This window comes from Artemia sp. Qi Xiang Cuo, chromosome 18 (genome assembly GCF_049724085.1).
Source record: "Artemia sp. Qi Xiang Cuo chromosome 18, ASM4972408v1, whole genome shotgun sequence".
NCBI classification, from domain to species: Eukaryota; Metazoa; Arthropoda; class Branchiopoda; order Anostraca; family Artemiidae; genus Artemia; species Artemia sp. Qi Xiang Cuo.
Window position 1 is genome coordinate 41,244,801 of NC_142811.1, and position 19,787 is coordinate 41,264,587.

General features: G+C 35.1%; 1 protein-coding gene across 3 annotated transcripts in view; it reads left to right on the plus strand.

The window, feature by feature from the left end:
• Positions 1 to 19,415, plus strand: part of LOC148941502 (early estrogen-induced gene 1 protein) — a 130,174-nt gene extending 110,759 nt beyond the window's left edge. For 2 of the 3 annotated variants that reach the window (XM_089104291.1, XM_089104292.1), the window contains exons 7-9: positions 4,855 to 5,127; positions 9,918 to 10,132; positions 18,533 to 19,415. In XM_089104291.1, coding sequence (XP_088960417.1) covers positions 4,855 to 5,127; positions 9,918 to 10,132; positions 18,533 to 18,633 — 589 coding nt within the window. In that variant the 3' untranslated portion in view covers positions 18,634 to 19,415. The remainder of the gene's footprint in view (positions 1 to 4,854; positions 5,128 to 9,917; positions 10,133 to 18,532) is intronic. The other variant, XM_089104293.1, reaches the window with a different exon arrangement.
• Positions 19,416 to 19,787: the final 372 nt, after the last annotated feature.

Sequence of the window (19,787 nt, forward strand, 5' to 3'; positions counted from 1 at the left end):
AACGTATGTTCCTTCATTTTTAGAAATCCTTGGAAATGAAGGTCGAAATATTAAAAGATTTTGTTGTACCCTGAGTCCTGTGCTAAGCCCATCTTATCAAAAAATGAAATAAAAGAAAAAAAAAGAAAAAAGAGTGTCATATTGTTGGGGACACCCGAACAAGGATCATCTGCAGCAAGGCGGTAAAGGGATTCACGCGTCTATTTCATCCTTATTCCAGGATTCCTTTGGAATTCTAATCTAACAGGTTGCATTGTTATGGCTATGGTCCTTTTTTTTAATGCATGACACTATGAGCATGTAAGATCACTATATTTCATAACTTCTGGTTTTACTTCTGAGTAAACGCAAACACCCAAATTTAGTATAGGACTCGAGAGGAGTGAAATGTCATGTGCTGACAGCAATGTAATGACCGAGAGGGGTATGGGCTTGTGTAAAGCCTACATTCATCTCGATGCCCGGAGGCTTCTTGCTATCCGGTTGTAAATTGATGCCTTCCCATCATAGTTTTATGATTGCGAAAATGGTCCACCAGTCTCATGCAATTTTAAAGATGAGGCATACTATTCTAGCCGTTTTGAACCATTAGTTCCGATAAAATGGCATAGGAACCAGTATTTGTATTGTTTAACTTTACCTTGCTTTCAGATAAAATGAAAGCGTGGCTTTTTGTAGATATACTAATTTTGGCTACAGGTTCAGTCATTTGGAACTTAGAGTGCTCTGAATAGGCATATGTAAGCAGAAGATGCCATATCTAGAAGGAATTGTTGATTCAAAATTTTAGTGGGCTATAACATGTTAGGAGTAGATAATAAGGCAGGAAGTCACTTTTTGAAGACATATTTGTTAACAATATTCATCAAGAGAGTACTGTATCTTTCTTTGAAATATTATAGAAAGTCACTAATTGCTTCAGAGTTAACATTTTCTATTAATACGATTGAACTAATGCAGAATTCCAGGAGATAAATTCTTTTTGGTCCTTTGAGTTTCTAATCTAAGATTAAAAGGATTCTTTTAGAAGCTAAGAAGCCAGGCAGCGGAAGTCTTATTCACCTAGGAAAAGTATTTTCTTCACAAATATTAATAAAATGTGTTCAGAAAGCTATTGGGTTAATTTTCCTTATAGAACCGAAATCAGATAGAAAAAAAAACCTTTTGTTTCCCCATTCAGTGCTCTTTCCAAATATAATAACCACTACCGTCACAATTGCGTCTTAGTCCTCCCTAATGGGGCCATATATGGCCCTAGGCTATATACAAAAGTTAATTGATTTTGCAGGTTTGCCATTATTTTTTGTGCTTATTTCTCTTTAACAATTGGTTCATATTGCCAAAAAAAAAAAAAAAAAAAGAGAAAAAAAATTAAAAAGCAAGCGAACAAGGTTAGTAAACTTGTGTTTACAGCCTTGGGGGATATCTAGCCTCATTGTGGGGAGGGATACAATCTGAGACCACAGTGATCATTATATTTGGAAAGATCAGTCAATATGGAAATTGAGTTGTATATTTATTTCTCCTATCTGATTTATATCGTATAAGCAAAATAAACTGGTGACTGCCGACAGCTAGAATTGTCTGTAAGTAATTATGCGCCAAAATTTTGAATTAATTTACCCACCCTAATATAAATTACACCTCTGGAGCAAATCCGCCTATTAAATCAAACCTTTTACACGAGGTATTCCGTCTTTTGCTTACATATGTCTATGTCTGCCTATTCATAGCATTCCCTGTTCTAAATGGCTAAACTTCCAGCCAAAACTGTTACATCTTAAAAAAAAGTCCACTCATTCATTATTTCACAAGAACAGCAGTTCAAAATTGAGATAAGTGGTTCTGAAACTAGTGGTTCTGACGCTATTTTATTGGAACTAATGGTCCAAAATAGCGAGACTGATGTGTTGTGCGAGTGAGACTTTTTTGGCCACGTTGGCAACCCTGAGTTTAATATTTGCACGCATGAGTGTATAATGCGTCAGAGGTAATATGCCTGGGGTTGTTTATGCAGAAGGCAGACTTTTGTTGGCAGCAGAGTCCATCATCAAGTGTGGAAAACCAAGCAGTGACTAAAATGGTCCCAGGCTTATGCAAAGCGTCAATTCCATTGGAGGTCCCGGAAAAATTCCTAGTATCCGGTGTCAAGCCTGCTGTAGTGGTTTGTCTAGGCTTGTGAAGTAGCTATGGGAACCTGGCATGTACTGGTGGGACTATTTGCTTTTTTTAAGACCCTAATGCTGCTAATTATTAGAATACAAAATAGTAACATGGAACGCTACGACAGTGAAAGGTTATTACCATATTTACATTCCGACTGAGACGTTTAAATGTTTTGAACTGAGTTTGTTATTAGTTTCGGAAACTCATTTCGGTTAGGAAAGATGAAATTTATAGAATTTATTTATTTAAGCAGGAAGGATGAGGTGTATAGTCAGGAAATAGGACTCAGTGACGAATAAGAAAGCGTCTAAGTAAAGTTTAGGTTGGAAAGGTGTTAATATTAGAACTCCAGCGGTGCATTTTAGGACTAAAAGGTGTAGGGTATCAGAGATAATGGCCTTGCGCCCTTTGTAGAACCAACTGACAGAGAAGTCAGTAGCTAAGATGAATTTTATATACAGTTACTGTAACAAATACGCATGATCCCAGGCATAAAAATAGGGTTTTTAGCAAAGGAGTTAATGGCCAGACAGGTATAAATAGGGATGGAGAGTATCATAGCTTAAGGTGATTCGGTGTTGGGAAAGAAAATGAAAATTGTAATGAGCTACTGCAATTCTGTAAGTACAGTAATCTAATTATAACAATTAAGGTATTTGGTCGTAAAATGGCCCATAAGTTGGCATGATGCTCACATGATGGGAAGACGACTAACTGATTAAACCTTATTGATTGTACATTGTAAATCAAAGACTGGCAGAGTCAACACAGGACATTATGTTGTATAGGAGTGTTGTTGATGATGTTAAAGTAAAGATCTCTTTCTAGTTGCATCAATCGTAAATTTTGTAGCTGATATTAAAGAATTTTTCAATGTAGAATATGGACAGAATGATTTTTAGAAAATAGTTTGCGATGTAGCAGAAGATGTACTAGGATGGGAAAGTTAGAGAAACAGCTAGGGATATTAACGGAAAAGAATTAGGCTGGGTAGAAGAGATAGTGGTTATATATGAGAAATATTTGAGTGATAGGTCTTACGAGAATGAGAGGGAAGTAAGGGAACTAGAGAAGACACTTAAGTAGATCAGTTTGAAGACAAAATTTGTATCTACAAAGCGGCTGTTAGATTTGTTCTATTCTATGCAGTTGAGATTTGGCCACTGAAGATGCTTCATCTCCATGGTATGGAAGTCTTTGACCACCGCTGTTTACGAAAAATTCTGAGGATTCGATACTCCGACACAATCTCGAATGCTGATGTGTGTCATCGCTGTTGTAACATCCAGCCCACAGCCCCGATTGTCTAACAGATACGACTAAGACTGCAATTGCTTGGCCATGTCCTAAGAAGGCCCAATGACCGCATCACCAAGCAAGTGCTTCTAGCTGCTCCTTTGCCAGATTGGCGCAGATGTCCTGGCGGTCAACTGAAAAGTTGGCAGACAACTGTCAAAAACGACCTCGATACCATTGGTGGATTTCGGAAGTTTGGCAGAAAGTGGGAGAGCTGCTGGTTCCGGTTTGCTGAAGAGCTGGCACAAGATTGCGACAAACGGGAGTCAACCATAAGAAGTCTTCTAGATGCGTTAGGCGTTCACGTCTGGTCCCGCAGCAAGTACAAGTGCTCCCGTTGGACGCTTATTTCCCAGCATTTGCTCAAATTGAAGAGGATGGACAATGCATATTTATTCAGGAGGCAGAGATTAAGCAGTACAAAAATAAGGTTCGATTCTGCTTTCTAGGGCCGTAATGGAAGAAAGATCAAGATAGTTGGGTTACTTTTTAGAGATAAAGGATGATAGGTTGCCAAAAATTGTGCTTTCTGGTAATTCAGATAGGGCTAAACGAAAACTCAGACATTCCTGAATGGGATGTGAAAAGGTCATGAAACAGATTTAAAGGAAGTAGGCACTACATTAGAGGGATTGAAGCTCTGAGCAGAGTAGGGTGAATGAGGAATGTGAGTACTTGTATTGCCTCTGGCAGCTTGGTGCTCCAGTGAGATGTCAGTTGTAGTAGGAGTAGAATTTTCTTTTTTTTTTTTAAGATTTGAAATATAAACTTGTAGAACTTTTGAAAAATTAAGTTGGTGAAAACTATGGCTAACATTTATTTTAATAGTGCCGTGGAGGTATCGACTAAATATGATAGATTTTGAGTAGCGAATTTCTTTAGATAGAAAAATAATTTTTTTAGATGTTATTTTGGCCCTCCGCCATTCCGAACTTGCTGCAAAACTACTTTTTTTGCTACTCAAAAAGTAAACTAAATTGATGAAATTTTTTGTTTTTTCGCAAAAGCCAAAGAAAGAATTGCCACACTTACGCTATCTGTTCTTGCAGAATACAGAATTTTTGAATTGAATTACAGTTTCCTCTGGAATCATTTAAAGCTAAATTACAATGTAATGTGGACATCTTTTAAGGAAAAATCGATGCATATTGAGTTCCTCTATCTTCCTGTCATGGCTGGTTTTTCTTTAACTGGCATACCCTTTGTAACCAGAGAATGCCCTGTAAATCTCTTAACAATTGTGCGCTCATCTAAAATAAATATTTTTTAACTCAAGGTTTTTTGCAGGGCCGTAGCTGGAAATATTCTATTTTGTACATGATTAAATTTTCTGCCTATAGACTAACCGCATGATTTCACCTTGCTTATTCTCTTTCCTGCTTTTATTCATAGAGCGTTTTCATGTGATGAGGTTTTACCTGTCCTCACGAAACAAACTGACAATCGCAGTGAACAGCAAGATCGTCCTCGCATACTGACAGTCATTGGGTCAAACTGGGCCAGGGGTGTTGGACTTGGGCTTGGCGTCAAAATTGGTCTTGCCTCAACAAACAAAGTCAGTCCGTCAGTAGATGTCACCTTAAGCCCTTGTGATAGTTGTTATAGTAGTGGCTCTGATAGCATTGGGTCCTTTACTGTTGATAGTGTTGTCTATAGGCGCAGAAGGTATTCAAATACTTTTGGCGATGTGTCTTATCACTTGTTTGATTTTTTCATGTGTTTGTTTCGGTGATGGTGATTCCATCGTTGGTGTGGTGTCTTGGTTGTGGTGACGCTTTTGGAAAGATGTAACACATTCAATTGGTATCAGTGGTATGTTCGTTGCATTCAGGTATGAACACAAGCATGGGAGAGAGAGGGGATCTTACGATATGTATATGGGTTATATGATTTGCCTGCTTTCTGGTGTTTTGTCAAAGCTTAAACCAATCCCAACTTACCCCTCGAAATTCGTGCGGATGTGCCTGTTTTTTTTTTTGCAAGGTTATGGGTCTGGAAAGTTTTTATCGCTTTGAAAATAAAGAAGATTGTTTTCTTAAATTTATTCGAAATGCAAATCCTATTTTAATTTCATCATGTTCGCAGACGTGTGGGCTATTAAGAAAAAATCGAAGATCTTGCATTGCCTAATATGTAACATGAAACTTTTTTTTTCAACATCTTGTATATCTATCTTTAATGTCTTATCACTGTAAGTTCTGTAAGTTCTCTGGGTTTGAATCTTTAGTTGAGCACATTCAAGTCTTTTCTTATCTAAAAAATGAGGAGAAATGGCTGATAGTTTTTTTTTCTCTTTCGCTTAGTTTTGTTTCGTTTATGTTTTTTTACAATTATTTTTGTTCTCGCTAGTGATTTTTTCTACACTCTTATCATGCCAAATATGCATTTTTCTTTTAATATCGAGATAAATTTATTTAACATTCATCAGAATATCACAAGCTCTTACGGAATTAACTACAAAGGATGGCTACGACTCCTCCCCCGCTCGGCTAGTCCATATTTTTCTAGTCCTCTAGTTTAACATCGCTTAGTCTATTTTTATCTCTTTTTTTATCTAAATAAGAGCTTAGAATAATAAATAAAAAAGAACAAAGTTAATTTGATTATTTTTGTACCAAAACAAAACAAAAAAAAAAAACATAAAAAATGGTCCCGAATTGCTCCAGCAACTTTTGAAGCATATTGGTAAATGCAGGGACTTGAACTTTATTAAAGTCTCAACTAAAAAAAAACATTTTTTTCAGCTTACTTCACTGTTGATACTATCAGCAACTCATTGCAGGACCAGACCGCTGGACACTAAAAAAGCTCTGCATGCTCCTCCTTCCCAATTTATTCTAATTTCTACTCTTTGGCCCGTCTTTTGACGGTCCGATTTCCAGATGAATTGTCTAACGACAATCCTAGATACCCGGTTGAATGACCGTCTATTAAACAATAAGCTATGCCAGGGGTCCCCATCTGATTTTGGGCCATGCCCCATCTAGGCATTTCTAAAATCCTGATGCCCCCCCCCCCTCCCCAGTGATATTTAAATTTTGTTATTCAAAACTTTACGTGTATTCACCTGAAGGAATTTAAAAGGCCACTGACTTGGTATCTTTTTTTTTGTCGTTTTCTGTGCATATTTTATACTAATGAAAAATGTTGTCTGAATGCAACACCTTTTATACAATGTATAACGTCATTGTAATACTATCATTTACCTTTCTCTCTCTTTAAATCCATTTGAATTTAATGTCATTCACATGAAAAATCTTTTTTTTTTCAAAATTAAAGTTCTAAAGTATAGTCAGCCGAAGGGTGCGCGTCCTGCCCATGACCCACCAAAATATTGCCAGGCCCCACCGGTAAGGCCTGCGCCCCCCGTTGGGAATCATGGAGCTATATAAAAAATGTGGCTCGCTCGCACTTTCTAGATAGCAATGAAAGAAATTTTAAGATGGCTAGGCCACCTTTTGCAGTTTAAGGATGACAAATTGCCATACTTTGTGCTTTTTCGACATCAAAGTCATATGGAAGGATCTAAAGAAAACTAGAACTCCATGGGAGAGGATGAAGAGTAAAACTTGAATTGACTGGAGTGGATGAGAAGGGCATGTAGCTCTCTTAGCCTCAGGTGGTTTAGTGCTACGCTGAGATATTAGTAATAGTAGTAGTAGTAGTAATCGTCCTCCAAACGTAGAAAGTGACCTAGCCATCTTAATTTGTCCTTTCATAGTAGTATTAGGAAATGGGATCAAACCATTTTTTCTTACTGCTTATTGTTTGATGTACGGTTAGTTAAACGAGTACTGAAAACTATCCTTTGATAATTCCTCTGGAAAAGATGTAGCATAACTTCCTCGATATTTCAAAGTATCCATGTGACATAACTATAATTTTATTCTAACGGTTACTACATGGGTGGTATTACACGCTTAAAAATGTGTTTCAATCCCAACTATCGAACGTTTTTTCCGTTGTTTTTTTTCCCTTCATATTTTGTTTGGATCTCCGGGCCTTTATAAGAGGAAAATGATTCGTACCCTTTATTTTCTCTATGTGCGTGCTTGAATACATATTAGGTTTTCTATATTTTTTGTGTCAGTCACTAGAATATAATTGTCTTCTTAAAAAAAGACTATTATTCAAGAAGAAAAAATCACAATAAACAAGGTCAAAACCCCATGAGTATTATTTAAATACGTTCTAAGACAACACTGAGGGGACAAAATTAGTAGAGATTTTTTGTAGAAATAATTATTAGGATTTTGTATTTGAAAATTTCATATGGAAATATTAACTTCTCAGTATATGTTTTAAATCGAACAAATTTAAGAAAAAGAATACTGTTTTTATTTCTGATGCATTTTCAAGTTCTGAAAGTCGATGTAAACAAATTTCCAAGTATTCTTACTGCCCTATTTTGAAGTACCTGTAGGCCTAATGGTTTAATATGCGTCCAAAAGGTGTTAAGATAAACAATTGAAGAGGTAATTCAGCTAAGAAGCAATTAAAGAGTGGTAAATTATATTAAATGTAGAAAATGGACAAATTGTGAGAAATTTTTACGCTTAAATAGTCAATATGATTTTGAAATGTAAAAGAGGATCAAGAAAATCTCCTAAATACTGATATGATCGGACCTTACGGATTTTATGCTCACTAACCTGAAGCTACTGGCAAGAAATATCTCGCGTGGCGCGTTTTTTTTTTCTAATATCCCACCTCCTCTCCTCTCAGTGACATAATAATCTTTTTCACTTAATTTCAAACTTTAATGTCACAATGTCACCTACACTAAATTAAAAACAGCTTTTACTTTTGGATTTTTAGATTTGAGTGGCCAAACATAATTGACGAAGATAAGGTATACTACACAAAAAAAAAAAAAAAAAAAAAAAAAAAAAAAAAAAAAAATCAAAACCACAAAAAATAATACCATTCCCGGTTTTGCAGGGTGCCCTTCCGTCATAGGGGCACCCCTTTCACCGTGGAAATACATTAATAATACACAAATAGTTTTCATAAAACCTTGTTCTCAATCAACTATACATCATCTTCCTTCCTCCCAACCTTCCCTCAACCCCAAAACAAACCTAGGAGGTGTAGAATGCTGTGCCCTTACAATATCTTTAGGCACGCCATTCTAATCCTTCTTTAATAACACACAAATAAACTACTAAAATCTTTTTAATACCCATTTGGCTACTCAAAAATCAAACAATAACTAATAAAAAATAATTTAAAATCTTTTATCTTAATGCTAACATCATTACCTCATTAAAAAAAAAAAATTTATTGTTTTTTTTTATTTTTTTATTATTTTTGTTTTATAAATACAATTTAAAACTTTTTTTACATTATAACATTTAGATCAAAATTTTTAAATTTAAAACTTAATTTTACGTGTGGCGCGTTTTGAACGACCGAAAAGCATAAATTCAGTTTTTGTAAAACTCGGTATTAAATTATTAGAAACAAACCATCGATTAACTGACGTAACTGTTATAATCAAATTTTCAATCAATGTTGACGAATCCCTTGCTTTAACAGTTATCTGCAAATAGAATTACAATGCAAATATTTTCCTGCAACTTCACGGAAGATCATCAAAATAAATCAAAAATAAAAGGGGACCTAATACTAAACCTCGAGAGCTTTCTTTCTTGGATGTTTTGATTCTAAAAAAAAAATACTCCTAATCTTGAAACCCTCCTTCTGTGAAAAAGGACGTGGTTATCTCTTTAGTTGATCGAGTTCTAAAAATTTGTTCAGACGTTCATGTAGTCTAAACTAAATTACAATAAAGACATTTTATTCTGTAGTGTTTATTCTATTAAACTTATTAAGCAAATTCTTGAAATAAGATTAAAAAGGAAAGAAAAGAAAATAATGAAACCGCCCCATTACCTCACAAAAATAAAAGAAATTACCTCACAAAAGAAAAGAAAATTTTTACAATATTAGAATTACTAGAAAGCTATTTTTGTAATTTTCATATCCGTATGAAAGCTAATACCGAGTCGTAACTACATCTCTGTCATAATTTATTGATCGTTTGTTTCAAGATATTCATTTCTTTTGTTTTTAGTCACCTGCTTTAGAAATTAGGCCTCTCCTACTGATCTGTGAATATGTGAGGCATTTTAAGCCCGTTGGTGGCTCACAAGATAATGTCTAGCTGAGAAAAGAGTGTAATTTAGCGCATGATGCAACCAAATGAGACACTAGAAAGAATCACAATCAGTCTTCTTTCAGAAATATAATCATTCTGATGAATAATCTTTGCACCAGGTGGTGTATCATGACGAAGCAATATGTCTTAATTGCGACCTTGCTTGTTTCGTTTCATATTTGATTCGTTTACTCGTCACTGTGCGTCATTTTTGTGAAAAACAGCCAACATGTACTAGTACGATGTTCCTTTGACCATATCATAACCATAGTTCATTGACCTTAATTTCTTATAGAAATGCCAGTAATAGTTCCAGTGGACAGAGTGAATTCGGATCTATAGATAGGAAGAGTCCAAATACAGCATCCTTAAGCTTAGAACGGAGACAGAAAATTGAAGAAGGGAAAGAATCTAAGCTCGATGCAACCCGAGTTAACCATGATGACTTGGTAGATGAGCTTCTAAAGAATACTAATCTTCAGATTGAAGTTAAAAAGAGCCGAGATACAGGTCAGTTTTTTCAGTGGAAATTATGATAGCTCGTGGTTTAACCCCTCATCCCTATGACAGCGCAAAATTATGTAACCATGCATATATTTTGGCTCTGTAATGACAAAAAATCTTTCTATGGTGGAAGCCCCCTCCCTGATAAATTTGCCCATTACAGAAACCCACACTCCTCCTTCTCCTTTCAAAACGTTGAGTATGGTCCAGAGTGAGGAATTATTCTTAATGTTAGGTATTAATGTACTTGCAAGTAAAAGTCGCCATAAAAAAGTAAGTACTGTATGGTTGTTTTTTTTTTTTCAGAGAGGAAGTTTCACAGTACCATTTACCTCCCGAAAAATTTTAAATATTAGCCTGAAAATGCACTCTCTTCGTCATTATTTGTATAACTAAAGTAGACTGTGTGTGAACTAATGAAGTGAACCATTTTCGAAAGAAGATTTAGAGTCATTTGATGACTGCTAAGTTGTTGGAATAAAGATTTAAACACCCTTCAAGGTTTAAGCTTACTTAAGTCCCGCAAAATGGTGGATAACCATAAAACATTTTTATAGTTTAACTTGTTTAACTTGTCGGTTCTTATGTATGAATATTCACTGCTGATTTTTTCAATTTGTAAATTTATTTTCGCCATTATGATTATAGCGTCAGACACAACCAAGTAAAGAACGAATTGTTTCTTTAAGGCTATATTTTGATCTTCTCAGTTTTGTATGTTTTAATTTTTAATTCTGTATATTTTTTTTAATATCAGCTTGTAGGAATCTGTTTCCTTTCTAACAAAATTTCCTATGTATTTATTACTTTTTTTCTAAAATGATTTTGAAAACCCTCTTAAACGCTGGAGGATTGAGGATTGAAGTGAAAGTATCTACTTGAAATTTCTATCTTCAAAAACCTTGAACCCGAGGTTCACAGCCCTCTCATTCTGAAAATTCTAACAAATCACATTTTAGGTTGGGTAGCATTGAAATGCAATTAATAAGTCGTTTTTTTAATTTTGATTTTTCCACCAGGGCTACCAGGTGACTAAAAAATAATAGTGATATGACTTGGGACTTGTTTGGAAGCTAATACTTTCCTCCACTTACTTTTTATAAAGCCGTTTTGATAGAAATCAAATTTAAACCCAATTTTTCACATTTTTTAAAATATTTTTTTGGGTCATTTCCGTGTCATTTCTACAGCAAAAAGCACACATTTAGGATCACCAAAATTGAGAATTCTTAACCGGAGGTTTTGATTCTCCCATTCTACCCCCCTCCCCCCACCCCAAAACAAAAAAATTATGTCTGTCATTTTTGACATCTGAATTGGAAAAAGATTATGTGGAATCAGACTTGTACAGTTGAAAAAATGATAGCTTCAAAAAATTAAATAAAAAAACAAGTTTTTTTTAACCGAAAGTAAGGAGCGACATTAAAACTTAAAACGAACAGAAATTATTCCGTATGTGAAAGGGGCTGTCCCCTCCTCAACGCGTCGCTCTTTACGCTAAAGTTTTTTATTGTTTAAAAAAATAGAGTTGTGAGAAAGTCAAACTTTACCGTAAAGAGCAAGGCGTTGAGGACAGCCCCTTTCATATACGGAATAATTTCTGTTCGTTTTAAGTTTTAATGTCGCTCCTTACTTTCAGTTAAAAAAAATTGTTTTTTTTATTTAATTTTTGAACGTTTTTGAATAAATGCAGGTTTTGATCTTGGCTCACATTACATGAATAATTAAAACAAAATTTTCATATTAATTTACTTTTATTTGGTTAAATGGCTTTCTCGAAACTTGTTTCATTTTATTTACGAACGTTTTTATTAGTAATAAATATACGTAACTTACGAATTAACTTACGTAATGAACTTCTATATTCATATATTTTTAATACGTATATTAGGGGGTTCGCCCCCTAGTCAATACCTTGCTCTTTAAGCGAAAGTTCGAGTTTTGTTCCAATTCTTTAAAAATGACCGCTTAATCACAAAGGTCGTTAATTAGAATAAATAGCTCTTATGAAAGTACTAAAAAATATCTGCTTAAAGAGTGAGGTATTGACTAGGGGGTGAACCCAATCATATATGTAATATTTTCTGTTCGTTTAAAGTTTTGATGTTGCTGCTGTTGCAGTTGAAAAACTTGATTTCCTTATATTTAATTTCTTATCTTTTTTAAATAATGCGGGGAAGTCTGGTGTCCCCTTCATAGCAATGTCCCTCCCCCCAAGAAAACTCCCTTCATGGAAAGATCCTCCCACATAATCCCCGACCCCCCCCCCACTAACAGGAAAAATCTCCCCTGAAAACGTCTGTACTGTATACTTCCCAAAAACCAATACCATATGTTAACATTGTGTAAAGTTCATACCTTTCAGCCCTCCTCAAGGGAACTTCGGGGTATTAAGTCATCCTAAAAGGCATACTTATAATATTTTCGAACATTCTGAACAAAATGGCTATCTCAAAATTTTGATCTGGTGACTTTGGGGAAAAAATGAGCGTGGGAGGGGGCCTAGATGCCCTCCATTTTGTGGTCACTTAAAAAGGGCACTAGAACTTTTAATTGTCATTCCAATGAGCCCTCTCACGATATTCTAGGACCACTGGGTCGATACGATCACCCCTGGGAAAAAAAACACAAATAAAATCGCACCCGTGATCTTTCTTCTGGCAGAAAATGCAAAATTCCACATTTTTGTAGATAGGAGCTTGAAACCTCTACAGTAGGGTTCTCTGATATGCGGAATATGATGGTATGATTTTCATGAAGGTTCTATAACTTTTAGGGTGTCTTTCCCCCTTTTTTCGAAAATCAGCCAAATTTTCTCAGGTGCGTAACTTTTGATAGGTAAAATTAAACTTGATGAAACTTATATATTTGAAGTCAAAATTAAAATATGATTATTTTGATGTATCTATTGGTATCAAAATTCCGTTTTTTAGAGTTTCGGTTACCATTGAGCCGGGTCGCTCCTTACCTACAGTTCGTTACCACGAACTGTTTGATTATATAGCGTATTGATATGAATACAAACGTAGGGAGAAGAAGTAGAGCTTCTAAATATCCATACAGAAAGACAAAAGTATGTACAGAAGGGAAACTACAAAATGTACTATAAAATACAAAACGAAGATAGTCAATGGTATTAGTAAAGAGCAATAGCCTCAAAAAGTGGTTCGCTCTTTACTTTGCTCAATTTTACTGATGACAGTCGCTGTATATATGATCAAAATATCTGGACTTCTGTACCTGTTTTTTTTCACTGTCTAAATAAATGGATTTATCCCCATTTGAAAATTTATTTGTTCGTCATAGAACGGCTGTGTGGTCTAAGAAAAGAATACCTTGTTAAGGTGTTCCGTCGAAAATGGGTCCAGCTAAGAAAAAGCCGAAGTCATATTATGTTGTCTGGAGCTTAGAACCAAGAACGTCACTGCACCTGACTTTACCACTGTCCTCACATACGCGGCACGTGTCACGTTTCGGCCAGAACAGTTTTTTTTAGGATTTAAATGAGTTCTAATAAGAGTTCAGACTATCTAAGTTGTAAATTTTGTTACTATAGTTAACACAAATTTGAAACTATACTACCAGGATTGAATATCAAATAATGTTAATCAAACAGAACTGATCATGAATCAAAACAGAACTAATATGAATTTAGGCAATATTGGAAGCGACAGCAATTTTGGGGCTGGATATGCTCTTTTTTTACTTATTTTCTCCTATAGTTATTTAATCGTCGTCAAAGAAGACCTATATTGTACCGGCTTTCGTAATGTAGTACAATATCTTGACTTTGAAGATGTGAGGCTGTTGAGCAAAATAGTTAGAATTGAAGGGTTGTAGTAACAGGAATAAAGAGGATGTATGTTTAGTTTTTCTAACTTCTAATCCACTGATAATTTATAGATTTGCATTTAATTTGTATTTGATATAATTCTATAGTCTAATTTCTTAAAGTGCGAGATTCTCAACCGGTTTTGGGGCTAGGCCACCTTTAAAGGCTGCCATGGGGTATCTTCACTGTAGAGAAATATAAACAGTACAATCATTTTCCATCTCAACCATTACACAAAGCCAGACCGAGATGCAGCTGCTCCGGAAAACATATAAACCAAAAGAAACATAAGCGATATTAGATTTTTTCATGGGTAAAACGAATCGAGCGTCTAGGGGATAAGAAAGAATGCAATACATTGAAGAGCTAAAAAGAAAAAGAAAAATATTTGGTCTGGCTGTAATAATGCAAGAGGCAAAGATAACATTGGTTTGAGAATGGAAAGAAAAACAAAGAATGAATTTATAAGGATAATCGAGGTAAAAATAAGTTTTAATTGAACAATGCCATAGCGTGATTGTGAAATTTGGCGCTTCGCATTGATATTTCAATTCCATAGTTTTATCAATTTTTTCTCAAAGGGAAATTATGTGGTCGGCATGAATGCAGACTCACAGCTAAACTAAAATTTATTCACTTCCTTTTTTCACATATGTTTATATTGATTTGGTTCGACTTTTACTGTCTGTAGTACTGAGGAGCTCATTAAAGAGATAATCAAATACTGGTTTTTAAAACTGTTGCTTCTTTGCTGGAAAAAGGAGATTATCAAATATTTAAACTACTAAAACTAAAATAATTACTTGCTAGTTTATACTTGCTTGGTTGCTTGGTTAGTTTATACTTGCTTGGAATTCTAAACCAGTTTTGACCAACCTCACAGCGAGGTCATCGATTTGAGGTTTTGACCAACTGTATAGCAAGGTAATTGATTTGAGGCTGTCATGGGGGCAAAAGTCCATGTATACATATACAATTACGAGAAGTATATAGGTTGGTAAACCGGAAATAATGCCTTTAAGGCTTTTTCATGATTAACTTCGAATTATTCTGATCACTCAGTCGCTGCAGGATCGTACGTGGGAACTCGTGTTTTTTTTCTACTGCCGCTACCAGTAATCTTCAAAATAACTTTAAAACGTTTTAGCAAAACTATAAAAAGTTTTGACATAATCGATAGTATTTATCAACACTGATACGGGAGTTACTCTCTTAAAAATCAGAACTGCGCCAAAATGCAAGAGCAAAGGAGCTACATTTCTTTCATCTATGTTGCGATGAAGCACATGTTCTTATAGATGGCGACTCAACTACAGGTCTGTCGTACTGCTTTATATGAAGTTGTACGGTTCCTTTTTCAGGTTTTATAGGTGGGGAAAAAGGAAGGATTTAATTATTCTATATGTGCACACATGTCTTTCGAGGGATGTAGTGGGACATCAAAGCATATTTCCTGGTGGGAGGGGTCAAAGTGTGAAGAAGTGTTTTTTAGCCATCTATTTTCATTGTCCCTGGGGAGGGATTGCCTTCAGATCTATAACGAAGATGTGGCAAAGAGCATAATTACAGTTAATATTTGAGATATAAGGACTAAGAACTTGCTGTCGCAATCATGTTTAGGCTTCCCTAATTTCTATGAAGTAAATTTGTCTCTACAAATGTGACTTGGGGATAAATACTCACTTGAAGAATCTTTCCCGTTTGCCTCTGAAAGTGGACCGAGTACCTTTATATGTACCGTTAAAGAAACAATAAAGTACATAGAGTTCAAATATGCAAAAATTTTTAGTACCCAGTACATCCGCCAACTGGTTTTATACAAATACAACTGTTTCTATTGCCTCTTACTATTCCAATACGATATCCGAGTTGTGAAAAAAAAGAGAAAGCAAAAAACTCAAGGACACTGTTAAAACTTACAGGTAAATAGATGCAATACTTACAGGTGCATACAGACCCAGTCCTTAGGAGAGGGGGGGGGGTTGGATCAGAGCTTTTTTCCTAAAGATTGGGGTGTCAGTTAAATTTAGAATTTCTTATTTTTACGGAATCGCCCAGAAATCGTGCTAGTTTCGAGTCTATTTTCAGACTTATTCCATTACCCTATGGTTTTTAGTTTCTTCCTTTTGATATTGTTTTCTTTTTTTGAAAATATTCTTTTTTTAACGTTAAGAGTATTCAAATCGTCACGGGTATATCATTTAATACAAATTGTTTACAAAACTCAATAATCCAATGAAATATATTCTAGTGCCTTTAATTTAATCAATTTTTGTAGCCTTTTATCTGAAACACAAAATGTCCTATACCCCAAAAAAACTTTTAGGAAATGCTACTCAGCAACTTTAAGTTATAGAAATCTAGCTTTGATTTAAATTTCATTAAAATTTACATTGGGAACGCTTCACGTACTTTTCTCCAAGTGAAGAACACAGTAATTTCGCAAAAAGGCAGGTAAGCTAGGCAAAGGCAAGACAGTTTTTATTTAATTATTGGAATCAAGAAATAAAATTGCAAGAAAACTTACTTAATAAAGTCTGTGTCAGGCAATATCGTCATTTTACTAATTTTTTCTCTAAACTTGGAATAAATTCTTCCTTTTTTTATGAAGAAGTATAGAAATTAAACCAGAATAAAATAAAAAAAAAAAAAAACCAATAAAGTTGCCTGTAAGATGGGAGTTTAAGGCTGGGATAGTTGAAAAGATATTATGTAATATTTATGGTAAAATATAGGTTTGAATCCCCTTCCTCCAACTAAAAAAGCCTTTTCTATTGGTCCAACATTCAAAAATCGCTTAACTCTTAGGATATTTAGAATTTTCTAAGTTTTATCAGAAATATGAAAAAGATGTGTTATGTCATCTTTTTCGCTCGAGAATGTCTGTGTACAAGCACATGGTAAAAAGATAAAAGGTAAGTAATACGGCATTGGATTTTACAATCCGTACAGGTGGTGCTGGTCTCCGTTTCATGGCCTTTCTGCCAAGAAATGCGACGGGAGGCCGAGGGCTAGCCATCCTGTGCTTTCGCACGCCCTTCCTGTTAACCTTCTCCAGGTTTCTCCAGGTACCCATTTAGAGTTCAGTCGACTCTGACTCAGGGTTGCTAACTGCTGAGGTCTAAAAGGAGTGCAAATCAAGGCCAAAAAAGATTCATTTTTGCTCAAAAAGAGTTTAAGTCAAAAAATTTGCGCATCCCCTCTTCTGCGCTCCTTCCGTGGTAAAAAAGAGTACATTTCACACGAAAAAAGTTCAAGTTGGCGACCCTGTTCCTTGGGTTAAATTCACTTTTGACAAATATGCCAACTACTGACGTTTAAAGTGAATGAAAACTGACACCCTAAAAGAGTGATTTTCACTCTTCCGCATCCCCTCTGAGGTAAAAAAAGAGAGTGCATTTTACACGAAAAGTGTGCAAGTTGGCAACCCTGCTTTGACTGAGCTTATAGAGTCACGCTACTGACCCCTGATCAAACCGAATATCCAGCGACACCAGGAGTCAAAACCCTGTCCTCACGGACAAAGGGTCTCAAGCCTAACGGGCTAACTGCTCAGCTAGGACGGCTCTAAAAAACATAAGGTCACCACACATTGTCCCCAACAAAATTAAAAAACATAAAGTATATTTTTCAGTTTTCCCCCTCTCTTGTAAGGTTTAAAATTGTGTATCATAATACTTTTAGAGATACCAAAGCTGAACTGGTTAAGCATTTTCCTTTAATAATCAGCTTATTAAATTAGGGCTTGTTTCCTGTGCAACTAAAAAATTGCTGCCATAAATGAGAAGGCTAAAAAGGGTTATGGTACTATACGGCCTTTGATGTTTTTTTGACGATATTGTTCGGCTTTTTCATTTGCAGTCTGGATTTTGGATGTGGATATGAAATGAAATGAAGACCAGATTCTCGCAAAATCTTTGAAATGAATAGTTGGTTGTTTTTACGGTTTATCATTTTTATATTGATTAGCACCCAAACAATACCCAATTGAATCTTCCAACGTTTCAATCCAATTCTCTTGTTTCATTGCTGGCCATATTGGTGGTTTGAGCAGATACTTTTAGAGTTACATTTTCAAGTGCCACAACACTTGAAACTACACCATTTTAACATCCCAATTTGATCATCTTACTCTGTATTGGCGATCCGAGAACAAATCGCAATAAAAACCAAATTATCTCTAGGACATTGCTTATGAAAATTGAAACTCTAGAATATTATTATCAATTTAACAATTCGATCACCAGAGATACAACTTTTCGGTTTCAAAATTAACAACTAATTTGGAATAACTTTAATGGACACAACATGGCTTTAGTTGCTTGGTTGAATTTCATTGTCTCTGAAGCATGTTGTTGCAGTCCAGGCCTCAGACATCTATTGAATGGTCATAAAAGGGCTCTGGTTCTATGTCCTCGGAATTTTTTTTATTTCATAGCACTTTTTTTTTATTTTTGCAAATCGCCATAAAATTCATTTCTTTCAATTTCTATGAACTGGGAGATTTCAGTATAACCATGTTCAATTGTTTTTACTGAAAAAATATCTAATGTCTATGTTGTATTTTTTTTCAGGATCGTGTCTTCAGCTTTTAATTGGAAAAGATGGTTCAACGACATTAGGAAGTGGTCAACAAAATGGTGATGGAACCCCAGTTATATTAGAAAAACGATAAAGACTTGGTGTATTTTAGGCTTTTCAAATTAATGGTACTAGTCAAGTGTGTATTAATTTCAATCCTCGTTCGGACAAACTGCTTCAAATCGAGAACAACATGAGCATAGATGCCAGACCATACGCTAATGTGCCAGCTACTGGCACCTAAAACATGGTTTTTACTTTTAAATAGATAGTTGGACATACAGTCTGCTAAAATTCAAAAAAGGTATATAATTGTAAAGTAGGCGCACAAGAAATGTTGAAAATTTACAAATTACTCCTACATAATACTGCCGGCTTATTTTGAATAGCCATTAAGCGCCCCAAAAGCTGAGGGTGATATGATAAGGGACGATGAAAAACGTTCAAAAATAGTGCAAGTGAAATCTCAGCCCGTTGATAACAGGTACACTACCTTAGGCATTTTCCAGTGGTGGTTTTGGATTTCAAACTGATAAACTCAATTGTGACTGGCGTTGAACTGACTATCTTGATGAGCGAAAGGATTTTGGCTGTTCGAATTGTACTTTCTACAGTATTGACTAGAGTGAAATTGGGTTTTCAGGACCTGAAATCCCCAAACCTTCGAATGTTACTGTTCTAAATATAATCTTTTGGTATTTTAAGCAGTTAGGATATTTGCAGGAAAACACCACCTTATATGGATGAAAAAGAATGCGTGAAAGATACGACAAGCTCATATGGGAAGAAATAATTAGTCGAATAATTGAAATCGTGACATTTTATTTTGTTATATAAAGTCTGTGTTTGTAAGTATTTTTTTTTTTTTATTGATAAAGTTATTTTTTTGTGTATTGTTTAGAAAAAAATATTTAATCTTGGCTATTAGCAGGTGACTGTCCAACATTAACAAAATAAAGGATAACAAAGAGAAAGTGTAATCTGCGATCTGCTTGGCTCCTTACCTTGGGACTTATTTGGCTTGCAACCTTTTGATTTATTTTACAAAATACGCCCCCCCCCCGCTGAAAATATAGGGCACAAGAGTTTTCCCAAAGAATAATTTATATATAACCTTGTTAGGCAATTGTGTAGAAATTAGTTAGAATCCTCAGAAATTTCCTCAGCGATCCATGTATTTATTCTGCCGCGTTGCACAGTTGGGTTCGATTTTGATTGGATCTTTACTTCAGTCTTTGCCAAACTCGT